Here is a 20,390-nt window from a genome sequence, read left to right as displayed (position 1 = left end):
TCACTGTGGCACATTTTTAAAAATGCTTTGCTGCATGGGGACACTCAGCGGAGTGCTTGCGTAGTCTTCAGAGTTCAGGGTGAACTCCATTTAATGGTGAGTGTGTCTCCAGGGAGAGTCTCGAAATGGGACAAAAGCTGTGTGTGTGTGTGTGTGTGTGTGTGTGTGTGTGTGTGTGTGTGTGTGTGTGTGTGTGTGTGTGTGTGTGTGTGTAAGAAAGGGAGAGAGAGAAAAAAGTAATTCCTTTCTTTTAGTGCATTAGAGACACTTCACTGAATTCTCCTCAACTGGCTCACCTGTGAGGAATAGAAAATGATGTATAAAGTGATACATAACCATTAAAAAGATGTTGTTTCATTCAATAATAATTTAGTTAAATAGAATACTAAAATACCCCCTACCCCATGTATATGATTAGCCTATGACCCAAGGACAAAGTGTATAGGAATGCTATGAGAACATTCTGCCTGAGAACAGGAACATTTTAGGTTTTATTCATATCAGGTTCTTCGAATCCTCGCTGTAGTGAGGCTGTCTGCCACATTCCGTAGGAGCGTCATAGTAACACCAGTTGTGGCATTTAACACAGGGTCGCTTTAGGGTTCTGTAGCGCTAAATTTATCAGTCTGTGTCTAGCTTGCTGTATTTGTACAAGCATTTGTATAGGCCAACATATTACATCCAAAGGCATCTTGTTACCTTATTGAACATCCAAAGATAGTTAGGTATTTTACAGTACAAACCCTGCCTAAAATACTGTACTTTGTCTGCCTTGTAAAGGTTAGGACTAGTGGTATCTACAAACCAGGATCAGTTTAGTTTAATTGATATTGGTTCCAAGATTTAGCGGTCCAGGCACTGAACACTTGAAATGAAGAAGTAGAACTTGGTTCAACTATCTCCTGCTACTCAGACACCCAAGATGAGTAGATCTCTGTCAAGGGGGAGCAACAGCATGCATAGCATTTTGGCTCTTAACTCTGATGTCATTGGAGTTCCTCTGATTCCTTAGCTCAAAATTAAACCAAAATGTAGCAAAACATACTTTTGCAGACTATTCTAAGTCTTTCATCTGGTCTTCATTGAGCTGTCGAAGAAAATGGAGGAGGGAGTTCAGGATGGACATTTTGCAAACAATATGGCAGTCGTTCCTTTCCAACTTTTTGTACAGTTGATCCAAACTTACTGTAATAGTCTGGCTGATTCACATGAAACTTGAGAATGTTTTCAAGGTAGCTTATTCATTGTGGTGTATGCATGTCAGTAGGGGGCGTCATAAATCCTACATGGTTATTTTTCATCACCTGTAAGTTGGCTCAAGAAGAGATTTTACATGCTGCATCTTTATCATATAAAATATTTTTTTTAGGAATTGCCCAATAACTGGAAAACACTGACACCATCAGCCAATTTTCACAACCAAGCCAGTTTTCTGCAGATATTTGAACAATCATCATAAAAACCTAAATACTATGTCTGTGACTTTTTGCGATACATGTGGTGTGTTCTCCTATAGAGGAAAGCTTGTTCAGAAACCAATCCGTATTCCAATGGTTTTCCACAGGCATCTAGAACCGATGACCAACCTGAAAACTTGCTTTTTGTTTATAAGCTACACATGAACTTGAGCAAGTGGAAATATACTGCACTTTTGCAGGGTGGATTTTTTTTCTAGCAGGGTTAACTTGTAGCACGCAGTCCTCTTCTGTGTGCATTATTTTACAGCAAGTAACGACCATCAGTCAGTAAGATCTTGCAAGAAATGAGAGGAGATGGGGGTGGGGTAGATAGATGAGTTCTACGGGTGTAATGGTACACAAAAGTCGCTTCGATTCACATAGTGGGTTAGACCTTAATAAGTAGTTCCATACTTATTATGGTACGACGATAGAAAGCAGCAAAGTCACGTGAAAGGCTCTGTAACACTCACACAGAGTAGTTCATAACAGAATTTTCATATCAAAAGCAATAAATCTGCAGACGATAAGCGTTTATCTGTGTGTGTTTATCACCTTCCCGAATCCTATTTTTTGATGTATGCAGATATTGATCAATGCTGTCAGACCTGAAATGTTTACGCATTGTTTGAATTAGCTGATCCTTGTCTCACAGGGGGAAAATACCAATGTAGAGATTCTGGACTTCAGCCTTAAATCGATTCATTGTCTACAGCTGCTTTTAGACCTCTTTGACATATTATTATTTATTACATGGATACATTTTACGTTAAATTGCTGTATGTAAGCATTTCAAGGAAGGCCACAGCTATAACAGGAAATACGTCTTACCTCTGTTATGTACCTCCTGGGCACCAGGAATTCACATTATGCAACACGCAGATGATGTAGTCAGACAGTTTAAACGTTCTATACATAAGTCAAGAACAGTTGTACAATAGAGGCAATAGCCTACATGCAACAAGAAGTGCAAGTAGTTCAAACTCTAATTCCTGGATAAAAAAAAAACAAACAATGGAAAGCCCAGTCTGCCTTAATCTATCTGTCTACACAAAGTTACTTCATTCATGGATAAGTCTGTGTTTCCCAACTATAGTTCCGGAGTTCCCCTCACACTTCAGGGTGGGTTTGGTGACTTCCCTTCTCTAACACATCTAAATAAGTTCATTAGCTAAGTGCTAAGTGCTCAGTGAGCCAAGTTCTATTTGTTATAGCCGTGAAAACATGAAACTAGGCCGTGCAGGGAGTCTCCAGGCCTGTATTATGGAAATTGTGTGAATGCAGTATTATAGTATAACAAGTCAATGATGTAAGTCTCATAGTGTGACAGACAGATAATGTAATTGTATTCAGAGAAGATTGAGAACCTTTGCTTTGTACTTGTACATAAACATTGAAATGGCATTTCTCCTTTTAACCCAGCTGTGAAGGTGTTCAATGACTGTGGATGATTGATGTCTTCTATAGCTTGGGCTTTGTTGCAGCTTGTTTAAAAATAATGTTGGTAATTCTTCATCAGTATGTAATACTTTTTTCTTTTCATTTGATTTGTTGTTTCTCATTTATCTGTTATTTAGTCGACCAGTTATTAATTAACAACTTCGAAGGAGTGGTTATTGCCAGTTTTGCTGTCCAGTCATATATAAAATTAGATTGCAGTCTTGGTCTTAAAAGCCTTGTTGAACATCAGTCTTAGTCAGTTCTGTAGAAGTTATTGTAATTATACTTTATCTTCAGAATTGAAAGTTAGCAGATCTTTAAATATCTTTTGGTATAAGTCAGTTATGTGGGTTTGGCGTGGAGAAAAACTGATTAGAATTCCTTAACACTGTTGGTGAATCAGCGGTATCTTTACTGTAAAACTTTTACACTGTAAAAGTACATTTACACACACAGTTTTTAGGTGTTTATATATATATTACAACAATCATTACACAGTAGGGGTGTAACAGTATTCATTTTGGTACTGAAGCATTGCGATTTGGAGCATGCAGCTGCGCAGAGGCTACATGGTAAACAATATTAGGGTAAATACAGTGATTTCACAAGCGTGCGTGCCTACTGGAAACCTTAAACTGTTAAGGTTTTAGAATTTGCATTGTATTGTGGGACCTGTAGTGGTTTAGGTATCTTGCTATGGTTACTGTAGTCTTGCCTCTCCCACCCATTGGACAGCAGAAGGGTATGTGTGCTAAAACGCACTCCACGTGCTAACATTTAAACTTCAATGCTTTATAAACTACAGGATGTAGCAGGGACTTTACAGCACTAGGTGGAACAAACTTGCATGACTGTGTTCAAAATCAATGAAAGGAAATCTGGATTAGCCTAATATTTTTGAGGTTTTTATTTTTTGGCCCCTTTGTACCAAACTGATTAATTCTCATTGAACTTTATTGGATGTTGGTTTAATCAAAATGCTGGGCCCTTCGAGGATGTGAGATTTAAACATGTGTCTGTACTGATTTCTGCTTTTAGAAGAGCATATATGGTTGTTAAATTGGTGTCCATCATTCTGATAACCTTGTTATGTGAGGATTTTGGAGTCCACATATTCTAGTGTCAAAGCCACTGCGACCCAGTACAGAATTAATTGTGAATGCCATTCATGTTCACAGCTCTTTTCCTTAAAGCCAGGGTGCTAGATCTCCCTCTAGTCCTTTTTTCTTGATCCCAACTGCTTTTGCTCCCTCTTTTTGTTTCTCTCCCTCCCCTTCGTTCACTGTGTGAACCTCCTCCTCTCAAAACAACGTGGGCCGTGGTTGCTGCCGCGTTGCATAACGAGCCCAGATAGTCAGATCTCCCTCATTGTTTTTTTTTCTTTTCTTTTCTTTTTTTTTTTTTTTTTTATAAGCCGAGCTCTCTGCAGCTAATTCCGCCGTGCCTGTCACATCCTTCATCTTGCCTTGCGCTTGAGCTGCAGTTGTGTGGCCTCGGGGTGCAGGGAGCGCCATACAGAATGGTGCACTCTGAGGGGATGGGAGGAGAGATACAGACTCCATCTAACCAAGGAGGATTTGGCGTGTTTCTGCCGAACCGCTGAGCAGAGGCATAAGGATTCGGTGCATGTAGTTTGTTATCCGTGTTGAGATGTCTAGATATGTATGCTTGAAAGGTGCAGATCCCCTCCAATCCTCTTTGAATTTGGGCACTCTGCGCAACTGAAATAATAACTCTACTAAGAATATGTTATGTAACATTGTTACTGACACAAGCTGCTTTGAATCTTGAGCAGAGGAATGCACAACTACCTGAGGCTTTCAATTAGCTGCCAGTGTAGCTGTAGTGAAAAGCATGCCAACACTGTGTAGTGCAAGACCACTAAAACATTCCAAGAACAGATTCCCTATGCATTCCCTATGATCTTGAATCCTGTCTTTAGTACTGTATACAGTCCATTCAGCTAAGAGTGCATAGATTTTATCATCTTTTTAATCTCAGTTGCCTGGTGCTGTTATTAAAGTGACTGTTTAAGCAGGGAGCAGTTAGAACACTGGATTATAGGTTTGCTTCTTGCCTTGTCTCACCTCCGATGTCCTGTGAGTGTTTGGAACGCCTTGGTTCTCTTGTTTGTAAAGTATTGTTGGGAACGTTTCTGTACTCTAGATCACAGTCACTAGCCCTCACACTACTATTAAATCGAAGTGCTTTTTATCACCATAGCAAACCACTAGCACATTGATACTGATAAGGCACAGGCTAAATGTGCTTCAGACAAGTGCTTACTTGACACCACAGTAAGGGGAACGGTATATTCTAGCCACAGAATTACAAACAAGAGCTGTGAAAGACATACTTGTAGACATAATGAGAACACTAGACTAAGAAGAAGGCTTTGTGTCTGCTTCAGTGGCCAGACTCAACTCGGTGATGTCCTCTGTCTTACATCATCCGCAGGTCAGCTGCTCATTGTCTAACATATAGTGGAAAATGTCACAGTAGAGTGAGCACTCATTCAGAACCAATTATATTCAACTTGAGGGCATTACATAGTCTAGCCTCTGTGTTGTGCTAAAGAATGTTTAATTGACTGAGTTAACCACAAAAACAGTTTGCATAGTTTTTGGAGTTGGTGTTGTAATTCTTAAAGACGAAGACCAGGGGTGTCAAAACCTTCTGTCTTGAAGAGCCAAAGTGCAGCGTATTTTGGGAGGAGGGCCATAAGGACAAAAAATATCAAGTATTCCAGCAATTTACGAGCAAAGAAGCATTTTATAATTTTATAATTATTATAATGAATTTTTTTTTTTAAGCATTTTGTAAATGCTTCAAAAATACAATTTTGCAGGCTCAGAGTGGTCCAGTGGACTAAGGCGATGCCACTATGACCCAAGGAACGCTTCCAGGTCAGAGACACCAGGTTATCTGGAGCCCTAGTGCACAATTCACCTTGCTCTCGGGTGGGTAGGTGTCTCTCTCTCCCCAATGCGTCAGAGCAGGGTACCTGACACTTTCTTTATTGCCTTATGACGTTGCCTGGAGGCGGTGCCCAGTTGTGCTTGTCGGAGTAGGCTTGTGTCAGTCCTCACCCTGATGGGAGCATAATTGGGGAGGAAAATTAAGTTTAAAAAAACAAATCAATACAAATTAAAAAGGGTGATGTTTGGCATCTACAGAAGTCAACTTTGGTCCACAATGTAGACTGACCATGGAAAAAAACTAAACCAAACCCAAAAAGTCTGAATAGGGAATTTGGGGCATTACTTGTGAAGTATTGAGAATAACATTTCACATGATCTAATAGTTGAATTCATTCATGAAGTTCATTCATGTTGATCTCTTACGTTTATATATATTTTGGGGGCATCTGTCTTTTTGGTTGTTTTTAGCATAGGTTAGAAATAAGGCTGCACAGTATGGACATAAAATTGATGTTTGTTGAAGTTGAACATTGTGATGACTATTTAGAAAGTGAAAAGTTATGACTAAAAGTTGGCCTCTGACTGGTTGTGTAAGCACAGACTAATTTGCTGCATAATTATACAGAATGCATATATTATGCATTTTTTCAAATGAGCTCCCCCTACAGCCAAGGAGTGTAATTCACTTTTATACTACTGTCGTTGATATGAATCACACTGAAGTCATTTCAAGTAAAAATTGCAACACAATGTTGCTTTAAATGTCATCTAATACCGTGACCCTGTGATTTTGGAAAACACAGCAAAATTTAATTTTGTCTACATTTGATCAGTCTCATGCTTCATGCATGCCACTCTTACTCTAACATTAGACATGTTTCCAAATGCTATGTTTTACCAATCTAATTATATTTCTCTGGCACCCGTAATATGATTTACTCCATTCTGTCGCAGCCCTCAAAGATGTGTTCATCGTGGAAAGCCATAAAGTGATATAAATACAGTTATTAGTGCAGACCCAGTCTGGGTGTTTTTTCCCTGTTCATTTCGCCTGTAACTACTCTTTTCTAAGCAATGTGGGCTGATCTGCTAGATCGTGCTGGCCGCCTTGCGGTGATTGACCTCCTCAGTCCCTTTGCATTTCTCGCTGCATAAAGCTCTGCGGGTGCTCAGACAGGGCCAGCAGTGTTTCCATCTGAATTATTTAAACCGCAGCAGAGCTTTCACACATCCCTACACCTTCAGTGCCACGCAGCCACAACCTGCCACCCTACATTTCGTCCTCCTGATTCTCCGTCTCCCTGCCTGTCTCTTTGTCAGTTTTCCCAGTCTATGTCTTTGCAGCCAGACCATCAGGAGAGCTCCCTGATGTAGCAGAGCCGTGGCCTAAGTTCGTTTCCGATGGGCATTTTTCCCTGCTGCGGGTCGAAGGGTTATTATCTCTTCCTGTCAGGAATGTGAGGAATTTCCTGCGTTTCCTCTGCTTCGGGCCCCGAGAGAGGCCCTGCCCATGCATGTGACAGCCTAGCATCAGATTACCTCTTTCACAGACTGTGGGAAACACGGTTCCATTGAACACAACACTACAGTTCCTAATGTCATTTCCACTACCTAGCCTGCTGTGACTTTTACACACACACAGAAACAACAACGACAGTAAAACCGGAGCTGTCATTCATGTGTGTTTAGCAGCAGGTTTAATGGACAACATTGCTCTTTAACATTTAGCTAGGCAAAGCTTAATCAGACAGAAATGGAGAGGATGGCATTACCATGCAAGCTGACTCTATCCACATTCCTGTGGGCAGCTAGAGAATATGTTTTTAGGCATGAGTGTGTGTGTGTGTGTGTGTGTGTGTGCGCGCGCGTGTGTGTGTGTCCGTCCTTATGTGTGTCTGGCAGCACCAAACTTTCAGCAGTGTTGTTTGTGACAGGGAGAAAGCACTGTTTGTGTTGAGCAGCGGTACTGGAAGGCTGAGGGTGGTTAGGAGGCAGGCATCAGCCGAGGCTTCTTCACACTGGCTGCTCTCCTCCACGCCCCCTCCCTCCCTCTTTCCCTCCCTCCCACCTGCATTTTCTTATTCTGCCACGGCGGGAAATAATGAGATGGCTTCAAAATGGGATCACAGAAAAGCAGGAGTTGCTCATTTGTGCAGCATGAGATTGATCAAATATAGGTCCAAAAACATTGCAATGTCACAGAATCAGATGATTTCTAAAGGGGAGTTCTGTATCAGCTTGGCTGTAAAATATCAGCTTCAGAAGCTTTTTGCAATAGGGAGAATTGTGTCTCTGTTGTTTCAACTGCTGCCTGGAGTACTTACTTCTGCGCTATGTAGCTTTGATGAGGTGTACTCTTGCAAGAACAGTGTCACAGAATTTTATACAAATATGATTCAGAGTAATATAAATAAAACTTCAACAGTCCTTATGATTCTTTTACGTCCTATGCCGTTATCTTTCAACTTGTCTGTATCTTGTATGTATCTTTCCACTTGTCCACCAATGCATGTTTGTGCAGGGAATTTTTAAGCATGATATGTATTTGTAGAGAGATTTCATAATTATGTTTTGTTTTCAATTCTTTTATAATATTTATTTTTTAGTTTTTTATTTATTTGACCTTTTCCTACGGTTTTAAAAGTTTAAATAAGATCATGTCAGGTTGACATTGTATATTGCCTGCATTAGAAAAGTTTGGTGTGTATTACCACACTGATGTTGGTTCTGCTGTAAAAAACATATCCTCGACTAAGCGTTTGGTGTTTAGACAGTACTGATAAATATTTTTTTTTCTGTCATAGCAATCAGTATCAAGCATTTGATACCACCCTTGGTATAAAGATCAAGCCTCTTGTATTGTGACAATCCTAAAGGCTTTCATAAATAGAGTCCAAGTTGGCAGCCAGAAGCTGAGAAATCCAAGACTGGTTTCATTCCCCAGACAGCTTTCATTCCATAGCTTAACGTGCCAACAATACCATATTGCTTTGCTGTAGCCAGCTCCTCAGCAACACACCAAAGTACCCCCCAGTAAGTAACCCACAATAGGGCATGTTTAGCAGGATCACCGGTTCTGTAGTTGGGAAACGTCCAAAAGCAACAGGCTGGCAACATTCAGAGCAACCAGATGTGGAGGTCAACTGCACTGTGTAACTGTGACTGTAGTCTTATATATGTCAGATTTACACACAGCAGAAATCTAGTTCAATTGATTAACTTCTTTTTCTGAATTAGATGGTCTCATCAAACCTATAGAATTCCCCTTATAATCAGCCAATGTTACACTCTTAAATCGTTTGTAATTCTGAATAGTTGTATGCAAATATCAGAAAACAAAATTAATTGTTGTAGTTTCATGATGTGTTGATGTTTGAAAACCTGTACACATAACACACATCTGCACAATTATTGCACTGTGTTGCACTTATGTGTGTTTTTCTTGCATGTGACTTTAAGTTCAAAAGTCTCGCATGGCTAAGAATCTCTGGAGAATGTGGTCGTCATTTTTTTGGTTTTAACAAAATCACTCGTTCAAAAGCTCTGGCTTCTTAAGTTGAGAAGATGCCAGCCCTTCTAAGAATATAAGGATAAAGAATGCCACAAAGACTTGATTGTCTTACCGTTACAACTGAATGATATTACTCGCCTTGACTAAATGGAGAGAACAGTGCAGATAAATAAACAATGAAGTTAAACAATAACCTACTTTAACCTGTACTTTCTGACCTCTTGTGCTCTGCCATTGTATCTGCAACTGTGTACTCTGGTGGGAAAGTGGCCATTGAATTGGTAACGGATACTCTGATTGAATTGCTGCAGTGAAAGGGCTGGTAATAACCTTTTCAGAGAAGAGGCAATCAGACTAATTTGTTGCAATAGAGCAAAAGGTAAAAGGAAAAACAGAGTAGATGGGTAAAAAAAAGATTTCTTGTTTGTAATGTCTTTGAATTTATAAATCATTGTTGAGTACTTGACTAAGTATTTGGTTGCATCACATTACAGAACAGTAATGTGATATCTAATTCAAGCTCTGTAGAATCAAGTTAACTGTATCAAATATTAGAAATGTTTGTGATCTTAGTGTCCAATACTGTTGAACTCTAAAATATGAAAAATGTGTCACACCCCTAACACCATGTCTTATCATGTCTTAGTAGCTGGAAGCATACAAATCAGGAGGGAGAAAGACAGACAAACATTGTGATTAGCCTAAGACACCTGCAATTATGATACCTGGAGAAATGCATTGTGTAGCTAAACTGAGGCAGTGAAGGAGGAGCTCCCTTTTGAAATGTAAATATTTGCCTCCCATAAGAGTTGGAAACCCAATAAGCTTCAACTCCGTCCATTAAATATTAACGGCAAAACAAAGGATTTAATCACAGAGCAATTATTGTATTCATAACAGCTGCACAAGCTGTGAAATCTTAATAAACATTGTTCTGGATAAATGTGAAGAGGGTGAAGACTTTTACCAGTTATAAATGTCTTTGTAGAGACTTTTAGTTGTGATGGCTGCCATGCTAGTAAAGGCAGTGCTGCCTGCTTTGATTACTTGTGCCCAGTTGAAACCTTGTTACTGTGCCAACGAGAGTGCTTGGCTCTCTTGACAACTTGCAACACAATCTTCAAGAGGCCAATTTAACCCACTACAGGTCACCACAAAATAGCACGGCTGTAGCGTAGCCTGGCATGGTTTCTTCTAGATATTTATCTGAACAGATGAATGAAACATTCAATAGGGAAATTGCGTCACATGCTGTAATTAAATGTTAAAAGCTAACATCGTCACGTCACACCTGCTTGGCATGCAGTGAATACATTAAGACACATTTGTAGTGATTGGGGCTTTCTTGGAGAATTTCTTTTTTCTCTATTAATAGTGGATCTGAACTTCTGTTCTGAAATAGAGCACATATGCCACACAGACCTACACAATCAGCCATAACATTAAAACCACTTAAGGTAAATAACGTTGATGGTCTGGTTCTGATGACACCTGTCAAGGGATAGGATATATTAAGCAGCAAGTGAACAGGCTTAGCACATAGGGAGTAAAGCCTATCCAATCTAGTCCGATCCACAGAAGAACTGCTGTACCACAAACAAAAATTCGAAGCTGGCAATGCCCTGACAGGTCAGAGCTGTTTTGGTGGCATGAGGGGGGGACCTACACAATATTACGCAGGTGGTTTTAATGTTAAAGCTGATCGATGTAAGTCTGTTCCTGCTGAAATGTCAAGTTGTCAATATGCAGTCCAGTGTTTTAAAAGGTTACATTGACAATATGTCATCTAGCAAAGTACACTATATGGACAAAAGTATTAGGACACCTGCTCATTTATTGTTTTTTTTCCTGAAATCAAGTATTTAAAAAGTGGTTTATCCTGCTTTTTGTTGGTGTAACTGTCTCCACTATAAATATATGTAAATATTGGATGATCACTACCCAACACCCATAAGTCCCCAACTCATCTCAAAAGTATTGGAGGTAGCACCATCATTCCAGAGAACACAGGAATGTGTGTGATATATATATATATATATATATATATATATATATATATATATATATATGCTGAACATGAATTATATACGTACACTAGTTTGACATTTTAATTAACTGTTCATTTGACATTAGTAACTTTTGTTGCATGTGTTTATCACATGAGAATTAAAATGTTACTTGGAGAAATTTTTTTTTCTTTAAATTTCTTTAAAAGATTTCAGAATCATCTTTGACCCCACATTGTTCCTCCTCTAGCAGTGGGAACTTTTTTAATTGTAATTACAGCGACTGACATGAGAACATCTGAAATTGTGAGAGAATGTCAATTTGTTTTGAATACGTTAAATAGTCTAAACAGCACTTTGTACATGGATATGACCGTATAGAAGCAGTGGAGCAGCAGAAAGTATTGTAAGTGCAGGACCTTTCAGTTCTTTAATTTGTATTGACATAGACTGATTAAATAAACATTTGGAGCCAGTTGTCCAGACCTAGATTAAAGCAGAGACTGGACTTAACAGTACCACTTTAATAGTACCATCTGGTATTGAGCATCATGATGAAAACATTTAGTATCAGTATTGATATCCTGGGATCAGGACAGTCCTAGTAAAGACGTTCTTGGTGTAAAATCCATATTGCCGTTCTTTCTGTTTATCCGCAGAAGGCTAGCTGGAGTGAAACGCAGTGATGCAACTATGGAAATATTTGTTTTTGTTTTTGCAGCCCTGGCTGCACAGTTCCTGTGGCCGCTGCATGCCTACTCTTCTGCAGATCCGCCGTTACACGCTGCTCACTTCCTTCACTGTAATGAGTAATTGGAAATGCTCCTTCGTTTTAGCATGGGGATCAGCACACCTATTTTCCCTATAATTGAGGTTAATGTTGTTCGTCCCGTCAGATGGAGAGAAATGGAGATTTGCGACAGGGAGATGACTCATCTTGAGAGGGGAAACTAGGCCGTACGTGCGTCTCCAGTTAAAATTTGTTATTTTTGCATGGTTGTGCTTTTGACTGCTGTGTCAAGCCTTAGAGGACCTTTGACGACCTAAAACATGCTTTAAAATGCTTGTTTGAAAGTTAATATTTTTTATATGATTGTAGGTCGCATAACTTATTACCTTAGTAGTTTTTGCAGTTATGCCCACTACCATGCTTTTTGCATTGGATCAATTTTGGGAAGTAGTCTTTTTGTTTTGCTTTTTTTATTTATTTTTTTTTTTTTTACTTCTGCATGAGTTGCGTAACTTCTGTACTCCATTACACGACTAACAACATTTATGTGAGCTGTGCTACGTGCGCCTTGGAGAGAATATATGCAAGCGAATGGGGCAAAGGTGACCGGGCTGCCATGGAAACCTGTTCTGTATATGCTAATACAGAAGGTAGTGTTTGTACGGTATGGCTGTCATGTGAGCGTGGTCTTTCAACCAATAGAAACCCTCCCCCCCCCCCCCCCCCTTCACTCTGCAGTTACAACCTCCTTCGAGTGAGCGAAGCAGATGTGAGACAACAGCGTTTAAAGTTACAGGGCAGGGAAGGTGAACTTCCAGATGTTTTGAGCAGTGTGCATTACGGGCGTCGCAGTGACCAGCGGGTGTGTGTGTCTGTGTGTGTGTGTATGTGTTTTCTTCACTACAGTCTCGCAGTCAAACAGCAGCTTAAAGAAACACCGGAGCAGGAGCATCTTTAGCCCCTTCTTCTGCTGCTTCCGCAACTACAATGTGGAACCACCGGCCCCCAACAACAAAACCTGCACCCTGCCTCCACCTGCCGAGGAAAACGGCGGCTCTCCTAAGGTAAGCCCGATTCAGTTTTATCTAGTCAGTGTTTCTGATCTAAGTAAATCTCTTCTGTACAACACTGCACAAATGGAGTGGTTTAATTGACCTATCTATGCTCCACCCACAAATGTGTTTTGTTTTCTTTCTAACAACTACTGTGAGGCTGCCAAAGCTTTTAGAGGTTCAGAACTTAAAGAACTTGAACCTAGAAGGATTTTTTTGTTGGTCAAAATGAAATGAAAAATTTGACAAGACTAGACTTAATCAATGTCAACGAAACTGGCCCTTGGTCAGATAATGATTGTTTTTTACCATTGTGTGACTTGTTATCGAGCACTGTGTACACAGTACTGATATTGCTGTCAATATCGAAACACTGGTATTGTCAACCCTAGCCTCTAGTCAGCCTCATGAGAAACTGGAGCTGTATTTATTCAGAGTCGCTACGCAAAGTTAGGTTTCTAGTTGTGCTATCAAGCAGTTTTAGCCTATTAAGAGAAGGCAGGCTAGAAACAACATCTGCAAATTAACTGCCACTCTAATGTTAATGGGGGAAAAAAAAGAAAACTGCATCCCATTCATTATATATGCATGTGACGTTTACACACATTCACAATAAACAGAAATTGAAATGACAAATGCACTCTATAGGATTGCTTTGGAGTTTTGCCAGCATTCTGTAGCTCTTGCCCAGCCTCGCGACAGTTGCTACGAAAGAACCCATTTATTGACATGGAGGGGTCAACTGATGCTGATGTGCGAGTTATATTAGTGACACCCTCCCCACGCGAAGAGCTGCTCTGTTCATTCGTACGTCTCTCCTTGCCCTTCCCGCTCCCTGTTTCTTGTTTGTGAGCTGCTGCAGTGTGTACACTCTGTGCACTCAGTGTCTCTGTCCACACCGCAAAGTTTTCCAGCTGTTCCGAACCCAGTGAACTTGCTACGCTGTTTACCATCCAGCTTAAGAAATGATGGGCATACTTCGCCACACACACATTCTTCAGAATCCGCCCGCCCCCGCACACACACACCCTCACTCACACATACACTCTCAACACTCTCACTCCCACAAACGCACACGCATACACACATTCCCGCTGCCACAGACACACACTCTCCCACTTTGGTGAAAGTACTGCTGGTACTTTAATCCCAATAAAGTGTGCCTTGTATGTCTCAAGTGATGGATTGCCTAGTGCCCCCTCTTTCTCTCTCCTTTTCCCTCTCTTGGTGTCTCTCTCCCTCTTTTTCACTTCTGTCCTTCCCCACACACACACACACACACACACACAAACATTCAGAGTTTGTGTGGTGTACGGCGAACCCTCTGCCCATGGAAAGGCACCGAAGCTCGCTCTTCCACAAACATGTGTGTCTACTGCCAAGGCAGGTACAGGCAGCTATAAATGGGCCTAAATCGGATCACATTACCACTAGTGTTTACTCGCGAAAGACTCGCGTTTTGCAGCGGAATGTCCCACCATTTTACAAGCACTTGTGGTCAGGGCTGACCTATTTCGGACCAGCTCCTCTTTAAAAAAAAAAAAAAAGGAGCCCATGTATTCGTACAAACTCTATGAACCTTGAAACAGATAGAATTTTACAGGACCTGACTGTCTACCGGGACATGTTTACACTGTGCCTGTTCATTGCCTTGCAGGAGCATACTACAAACTGTAGTAGCTTGTGGTGTTTGGTTACTTTCTCAATGTGAGTCTCCCATGTACTTTCTGTATTTTGTTTATGTTTTTATGTTCTCTCTCTCTCTCTCTCTCTCTCTCTCTCTCTCTCTTTTTTTTTTATCTTTGTCTGTCTCTCTCCCTCCCTGTGGTTTTATTTCTCAGTGTGATCAGGTCCAGGTCATCCCTATCCCCAGTGTATGTATATCTTTTTCGCTATGCCGGCCTGCTTGCGCTAGCAGTCCTTCTGCCTGCATCCTTGTAAAAAACCCTGCTTGCTCTTTGTGGCTGTTCTGCACCCCTCAAGTTGCCCCTTTCCCCCCACTATTCTAGAAGGTATCAATTCATGACTAACCCACTGTATTCATGATTCTGTGACCAGCTTATTTATTTAGGTTTTTTGTTTGTTTTTCGGGTTTGGGTAGGGAGGTTACAAACCCAGCTTGTGCTTGTGGCCTGTTTCACACTGTTGCGCCAACTGCCCTTTACAACACATTTTGAATTATATTAATTTGATTATCATAATAACGTTTAAAAACTGAAGATGTCTGTAAATAACACACTGTCTGGCATTTCTTTACTGATATCTTGTGGGATTTTTTTTTTGTTTGTTTTGTTTTTTGTTTTGTTTTGTTTTTTTTATTTCTCCCCTGCATCTGCCAAATAGATTTTGGTATTATTACTCTTTATCCATTTCGTTCCGCGACCCTGGCATTCCTCAGCCACTAGAACATGGAATTAAATTGCTTCTCCTCTGTTTAGCCCCTTTCTCATATAATTGAATTTAATTGAATCCCACAGCCTTATTAAGCAAACAGTATTATGACTTGGTACTCCTGGTAATCAGCGAATAGGGTGGCTTGTCTTCGGAGCCTTGATTAAATTTGATAATAGTCGATACTGCAGAAATTGCCTTTCTCTAGTCTATAATCCTCCGTTGGGAATCAATTAATGTTTCAAAATTCAGCTTCCAAAATGGTCTACATATTTTAGCATATTTAATGCTCGCTTTTTAGTTCCTTTTTTAAGCTAATACAGATTCCAACAAAAAAAACAAAACTCTTGTGTGTAATTCATGTGAGCAAGTCCACCTAGTACCCTTTTCTTAACATCTAGCCTGGACTATAGTCTGTAGGCAATGTGAGTGGCACACGGTGGTCCAGAGTAGAGAGCTGCTCATCCCTTGTGGAGCGGCAGAAGGCTTGGTGAGTCAGTGAGACACCTCTCAGAGAGGCGGATGGCAACAGGAGAAGGACTTCTGTGCCCTGAGTAGTGTCCTCACGCTTGGCACAGTTGCTGGCCTGTCTAGGTGAGAGCAAAGCCTAAAATACACACCACCTGTCCCTGCCTACTCAGCACACCTCGGCTGTCCACACTGTCCAGCATATGGAAGATTTTGGTGCCACAGTTTTTTGTTTATTCCAATTCTCGTCTTGTGGAAGTTCTGTGACCACCTCTTTGGTAATGTGCTTCACCTTGGAGTTGATTTCTATGTTGTACATAATCATGGGGTTTATTTTGCCTTCATTAAAAGTGATTGGGGGGGTATCAGTCCTAGAAACAAATTATTAGCGTTGGTTTAATATTTAGGCTTTTACTCATTTATGAAGTTTCTGATAAGCTTGAAGTTTCGCTGACTGATGGGTGCAGAAGAGCTTCTGTTTTATTTGATCTTTGATGCAACCATATTTACCCTCAAATATAAAATTGTAACATTCTGTTTGCTAACATGAATCTCATTTCATAGAACTGCTCAGAATTTGTATGAGTAGAGCCATTCTCAAGGGCCTGAGAAGGGTCGGAGGGGGAAAATGCATGACTGCTTTTTGTAATGCATGAAGAGGAATTGGAGATGTCAGTTTTCACACGTGGCATTCTCAACTAAAGGGAAACTCACTGTTTATATGCTCGCTCTGTATGTATAGCTAATGATGGTTGGCAAGAAATGATGCCACAGTTGGAAATCAAATGACAGCCAAATTGCTGGTGTTTCAAAATCCCAGCATCCTCTCAGAAGTGTTTGTGTTTATCTGCAAACCTCTGCTACGAAGCACATGGGAGATAATAAGCATTTTATTTGTGTGCAGTGTGCAATGCATCACGAAGGGCAGTGCTGAAATGGCCGTCCATTTTCTGCTGCTCCAACAAATGTCAAGGTCATGCAGGCTTGGTAGGCCACAGAGGATCATATTCATTTGGGGGGGGAGGTTTCACAAGTTCTATATTAAGTCACATCATATTTCGGCATGGATTAGGGTTAATAGCCTCTATTAAACCAGTTATAGCCTAGCTGTGTATCGTAACATTTATGAAAGCCAAGAAGGAATACAAAATGTTTAGCTGCCTGTCTTGATCTTTAGGACTTTCCAGCTCCTTCAGTCTGTCCCCTAGGTCCAATGCTTGTCAAGAGGTTTATGTTGAGAACTTCCAAGCAGACAAAAGTGGATAAAACTGATATGACTGATGAGGCTATTACACCACAGACACCCACACACCTTTTTACATTAAGTATGTGACATGTCAATCAATGTGACGGACAAAGGTTTGCTTTATAGGAGCCAGGTTTACAGTTGTGCTTTGCTCAAGCGGCACATTTCTGTCTAATTAGTGAAGAGAGTGGGTGTGAGGTCATGTAGGACTCCCATGGTTTCTCCCTGGCACAGAAGAATCAAACAGCAAGCAGTTTGTCCTTCACTGCCTTTGCTTTCTACAAAGACTGATGAGCCTTTATGTGCAGAGAGAAGTACACATATACAAAACCCAGACAATGTGGTCCAGACATAGAGTAGGTACACACGTTCACATGTAATGATGCAGTATTTTGTATATGTACTGCTTTACTGTTATGGAAATCATGTGTGCAAGTGTGTCTATATCTTTGTACCCCCTCAGGTGGGACCATCTGGCCTTTTGCTAGTCTGCTGCTCTCAGACCTGTTTTGGCAGAGGACATCTTCGCATCATCTCTCTCCTCTTCTCTCTCGCATGCTCACTCATTCTCACACTGGCTGTCCCTCTCAACTATACACTCAGTTTGAGCTTAGTACTTGGCAATGCGGCCAAACTTGGGGGAACACCATAATCCTAATGCCTAAAGACGTTTGATCTAGGTGTGCCCCATAAGCATTAGGAAACCCCCTCTGCTGTTACAGGAGTGATGGATATAAACAATATGGAAGGATAACCACAGGGTAATGACTAGTGCTTATTGATTGGGCAGAGAATAGCCCTTAATTCCCTGCTACAGTGATAACTGTGACTCTGATTCTTCCTCCTTTCAAATGACTGCTTTTCTCCTCTCCTCCTCTTTTCATCCTCTCTGCTCTGTTTTCTCCCCTCAGTCTCCAGCCAAATACCTCCTGCCTGAGGTCAGCATCAACGACTACGGCAAGAACTGCGTGGTGATCGACCTCGACGAGACGCTGGTACACAGTTCCTTTAAGGTATACACACATGCACACCCTCTTAACTCTTAATCATGTGTCTTACTTACAAGTAAGCTCTGTTCTACTACTGATCAAGGATTTAGCATGTGGGTTTATGTGGTGTTCTGTCATAAACTTCAGGGTATGGACAGCTCACCAGTGATTATATCTAAGAGTTCTTCGCTGTGCTGGAGTAAAGCCTATTTCACAATCCGCTCATAATCCATTGAGTACTCCAAGGCTCAATAGCAGAAGACAATGGTGGTGTTTAGAGCTCGCCGTGGGATTAAAACTCCCGGCTGAATGAAATCCTCTGCTGAGATTAAATGCCAATGTGGTGCCTAGAAAGTCTCCTCTAGGGAGCCACCTGCTCACCCCAATGACCCAGTTCTCTAAAGACCTGCATCTTCTGCTCCATTTTTGGATGGTTGGTAGTTCAAGCTCATTGTCCCAACTATATGTTGTTTGAGTTTTTCCCTGCACTCTTAGCTATTGTTAGTTAAGGGTTTTACTAAACTACACTCTTAGCAGTAAGCATACTGTATAGTGCAACTTTAAACACTTTCCTAATGATTAGATCAATAAAACCGATCCAAAATAACTATAACTTTAAATCAAATCTTTTTCCATTGTCTTTTATACGTTTTCTATAAGTTTTCTTCTGCCATTTTAGTTTTTGTAGACAAATTGTATGACTGCGACAATATTGAACCATGACAACTCAAATAACCAGTTGAATGGTTAGATGATTCTTCTCTAAGATTCTGAAAATGTTTATTGTTCCTCAAATAATGCATTGTGCAGCTCCCTCATTGGCACTTTTTGATAATATATAGAACTTTTTTTTCCCCCTAAGAACTACACTCTTGGCAAAGAGTGTTTTATTAAGTACACATTTCAAAAGGGGGTTTTAATAGGGTCTTTAGTAAAGGCAGTTTCTCTACACTGTATGTCTAAAAGGCAGTTGCTGTACCCTTTATCTTTGTTAGCAACTTAAAGCAGCTGAATGCATTTATTAGAAGAGGTGTCCACACAACATCCGTACCTCACTAATGCTCTTGGCGTTAAATGTAATCGGATCCTCACAGCAATGCTCCAAGATCTAGTAGAAAGCCGTCCCTGGACAGTAGACAGTTACTCCAACAAAAGCAGGATAAACTTTTTTTTTTTTATATATTCTTGATTTTTAAAGAAACACTGAATGAGCAGGTGCACCTATACCTTTATTTATACCTACTATTACTACTAATGATAAAAATAACAATAATAGTAATAATTACTGCATAATAAGCTTTTTGAAGGCAACTGTTCTTGGAGAGGAGTGCATGAGCTGTAGTGCAGTTTTCTGAACTACACATAGGAACATAGTAAAGTAGTAAAAGTAAAGTGCTTTTTCTAACAACAGTGATTCCTTTAAAATGTCTGTCTGGCAGTTCTTCTTGTTGCTTGGAAAAGAGAAGGGAGGCGGTGGCTGAAAGAGAGAGGCCCAGAGAAAGGGAAGGAGCAAGGGATGCATGCCTTTGTGTGTGCGCACATGCTCTTTTTCTCTTTCCCTCATTCCCCTTGCGCACACACACACACACATACACACACACACCACATGCACAAATACACCCATTCTGCCACCCACACACACACTATGTTAAAAGGCTGCCGAAGATTGTACACAAGGGTGTGTCTGTAAAAGTACTGTACTGGAAACTGTTGGTGCGTCGTAAGGGCAAAGTTCTGGAGAGAGTTGTTTTCCCCTCATTTATTGAAGTCTGGAAGACGTATTCCTCTCTTATTTCTCTTACTAATTAATTGGCTTCTGGGTGTTGCATATTGTGTTGATTTTGTGTCTGTTCACTTGAAGGTCAGCTTGAACTATAGCAATGACCACAGAGAGTGAGAGGAGAGTTAAATCAATCCAGAGGAGAGAAAAGGTGGAGAAGCCTGTTAGAAAACATTGGTTTAATGAACTGGACTTATTTAGTGCATCAGAAAAAAATACCAGTGTCATTTCTGCTCAGATCTAATCCAGATATACTGAACTTCTCTAATCTGTTTGTCTCCGTCTCTGCCTGAAGAGTTAGGCACTCAATCAGATCTCATGTTTAGTTGTTGCTCTTCTGTTTGGCCTCGTGATGGAAGCTTTCTAGTGATGAAATAGAAAATTTAAAGGGGCCTTATC

The 20,390-nt window shown here is 40.6% G+C and overlaps 1 protein-coding gene across 2 annotated transcripts in view; it reads left to right on the top strand.

Moving 5' to 3' along the window:
- Nucleotides 1-20,390, top strand: part of ctdspla (CTD (carboxy-terminal domain, RNA polymerase II, polypeptide A) small phosphatase-like a) — a 35,059-nt gene that overhangs the window by 7,280 nt on the left and 7,389 nt on the right. The window contains exons 2-4 of one of the 2 annotated variants that reach the window (XM_072688872.1): nucleotides 12,972-13,129; nucleotides 14,959-14,991; nucleotides 18,134-18,235. In XM_072688872.1, the coding sequence (XP_072544973.1) occupies nucleotides 12,972-13,129; nucleotides 14,959-14,991; nucleotides 18,134-18,235 (293 nt within the window). The remainder of the gene's footprint in view (nucleotides 1-12,971; nucleotides 13,130-14,958; nucleotides 14,992-18,133; nucleotides 18,236-20,390) is intronic. The other variant, XM_072688873.1, reaches the window with a different exon arrangement.

This window comes from Salminus brasiliensis, chromosome 1 (genome assembly GCF_030463535.1).
Source record: "Salminus brasiliensis chromosome 1, fSalBra1.hap2, whole genome shotgun sequence".
Classification (NCBI taxonomy): Eukaryota; Metazoa; Chordata; class Actinopteri; order Characiformes; family Bryconidae; genus Salminus; species Salminus brasiliensis.
Note: the sequence above shows the minus strand (reverse complement) of the source record. Positions and strands in the feature narration are given on the sequence as shown.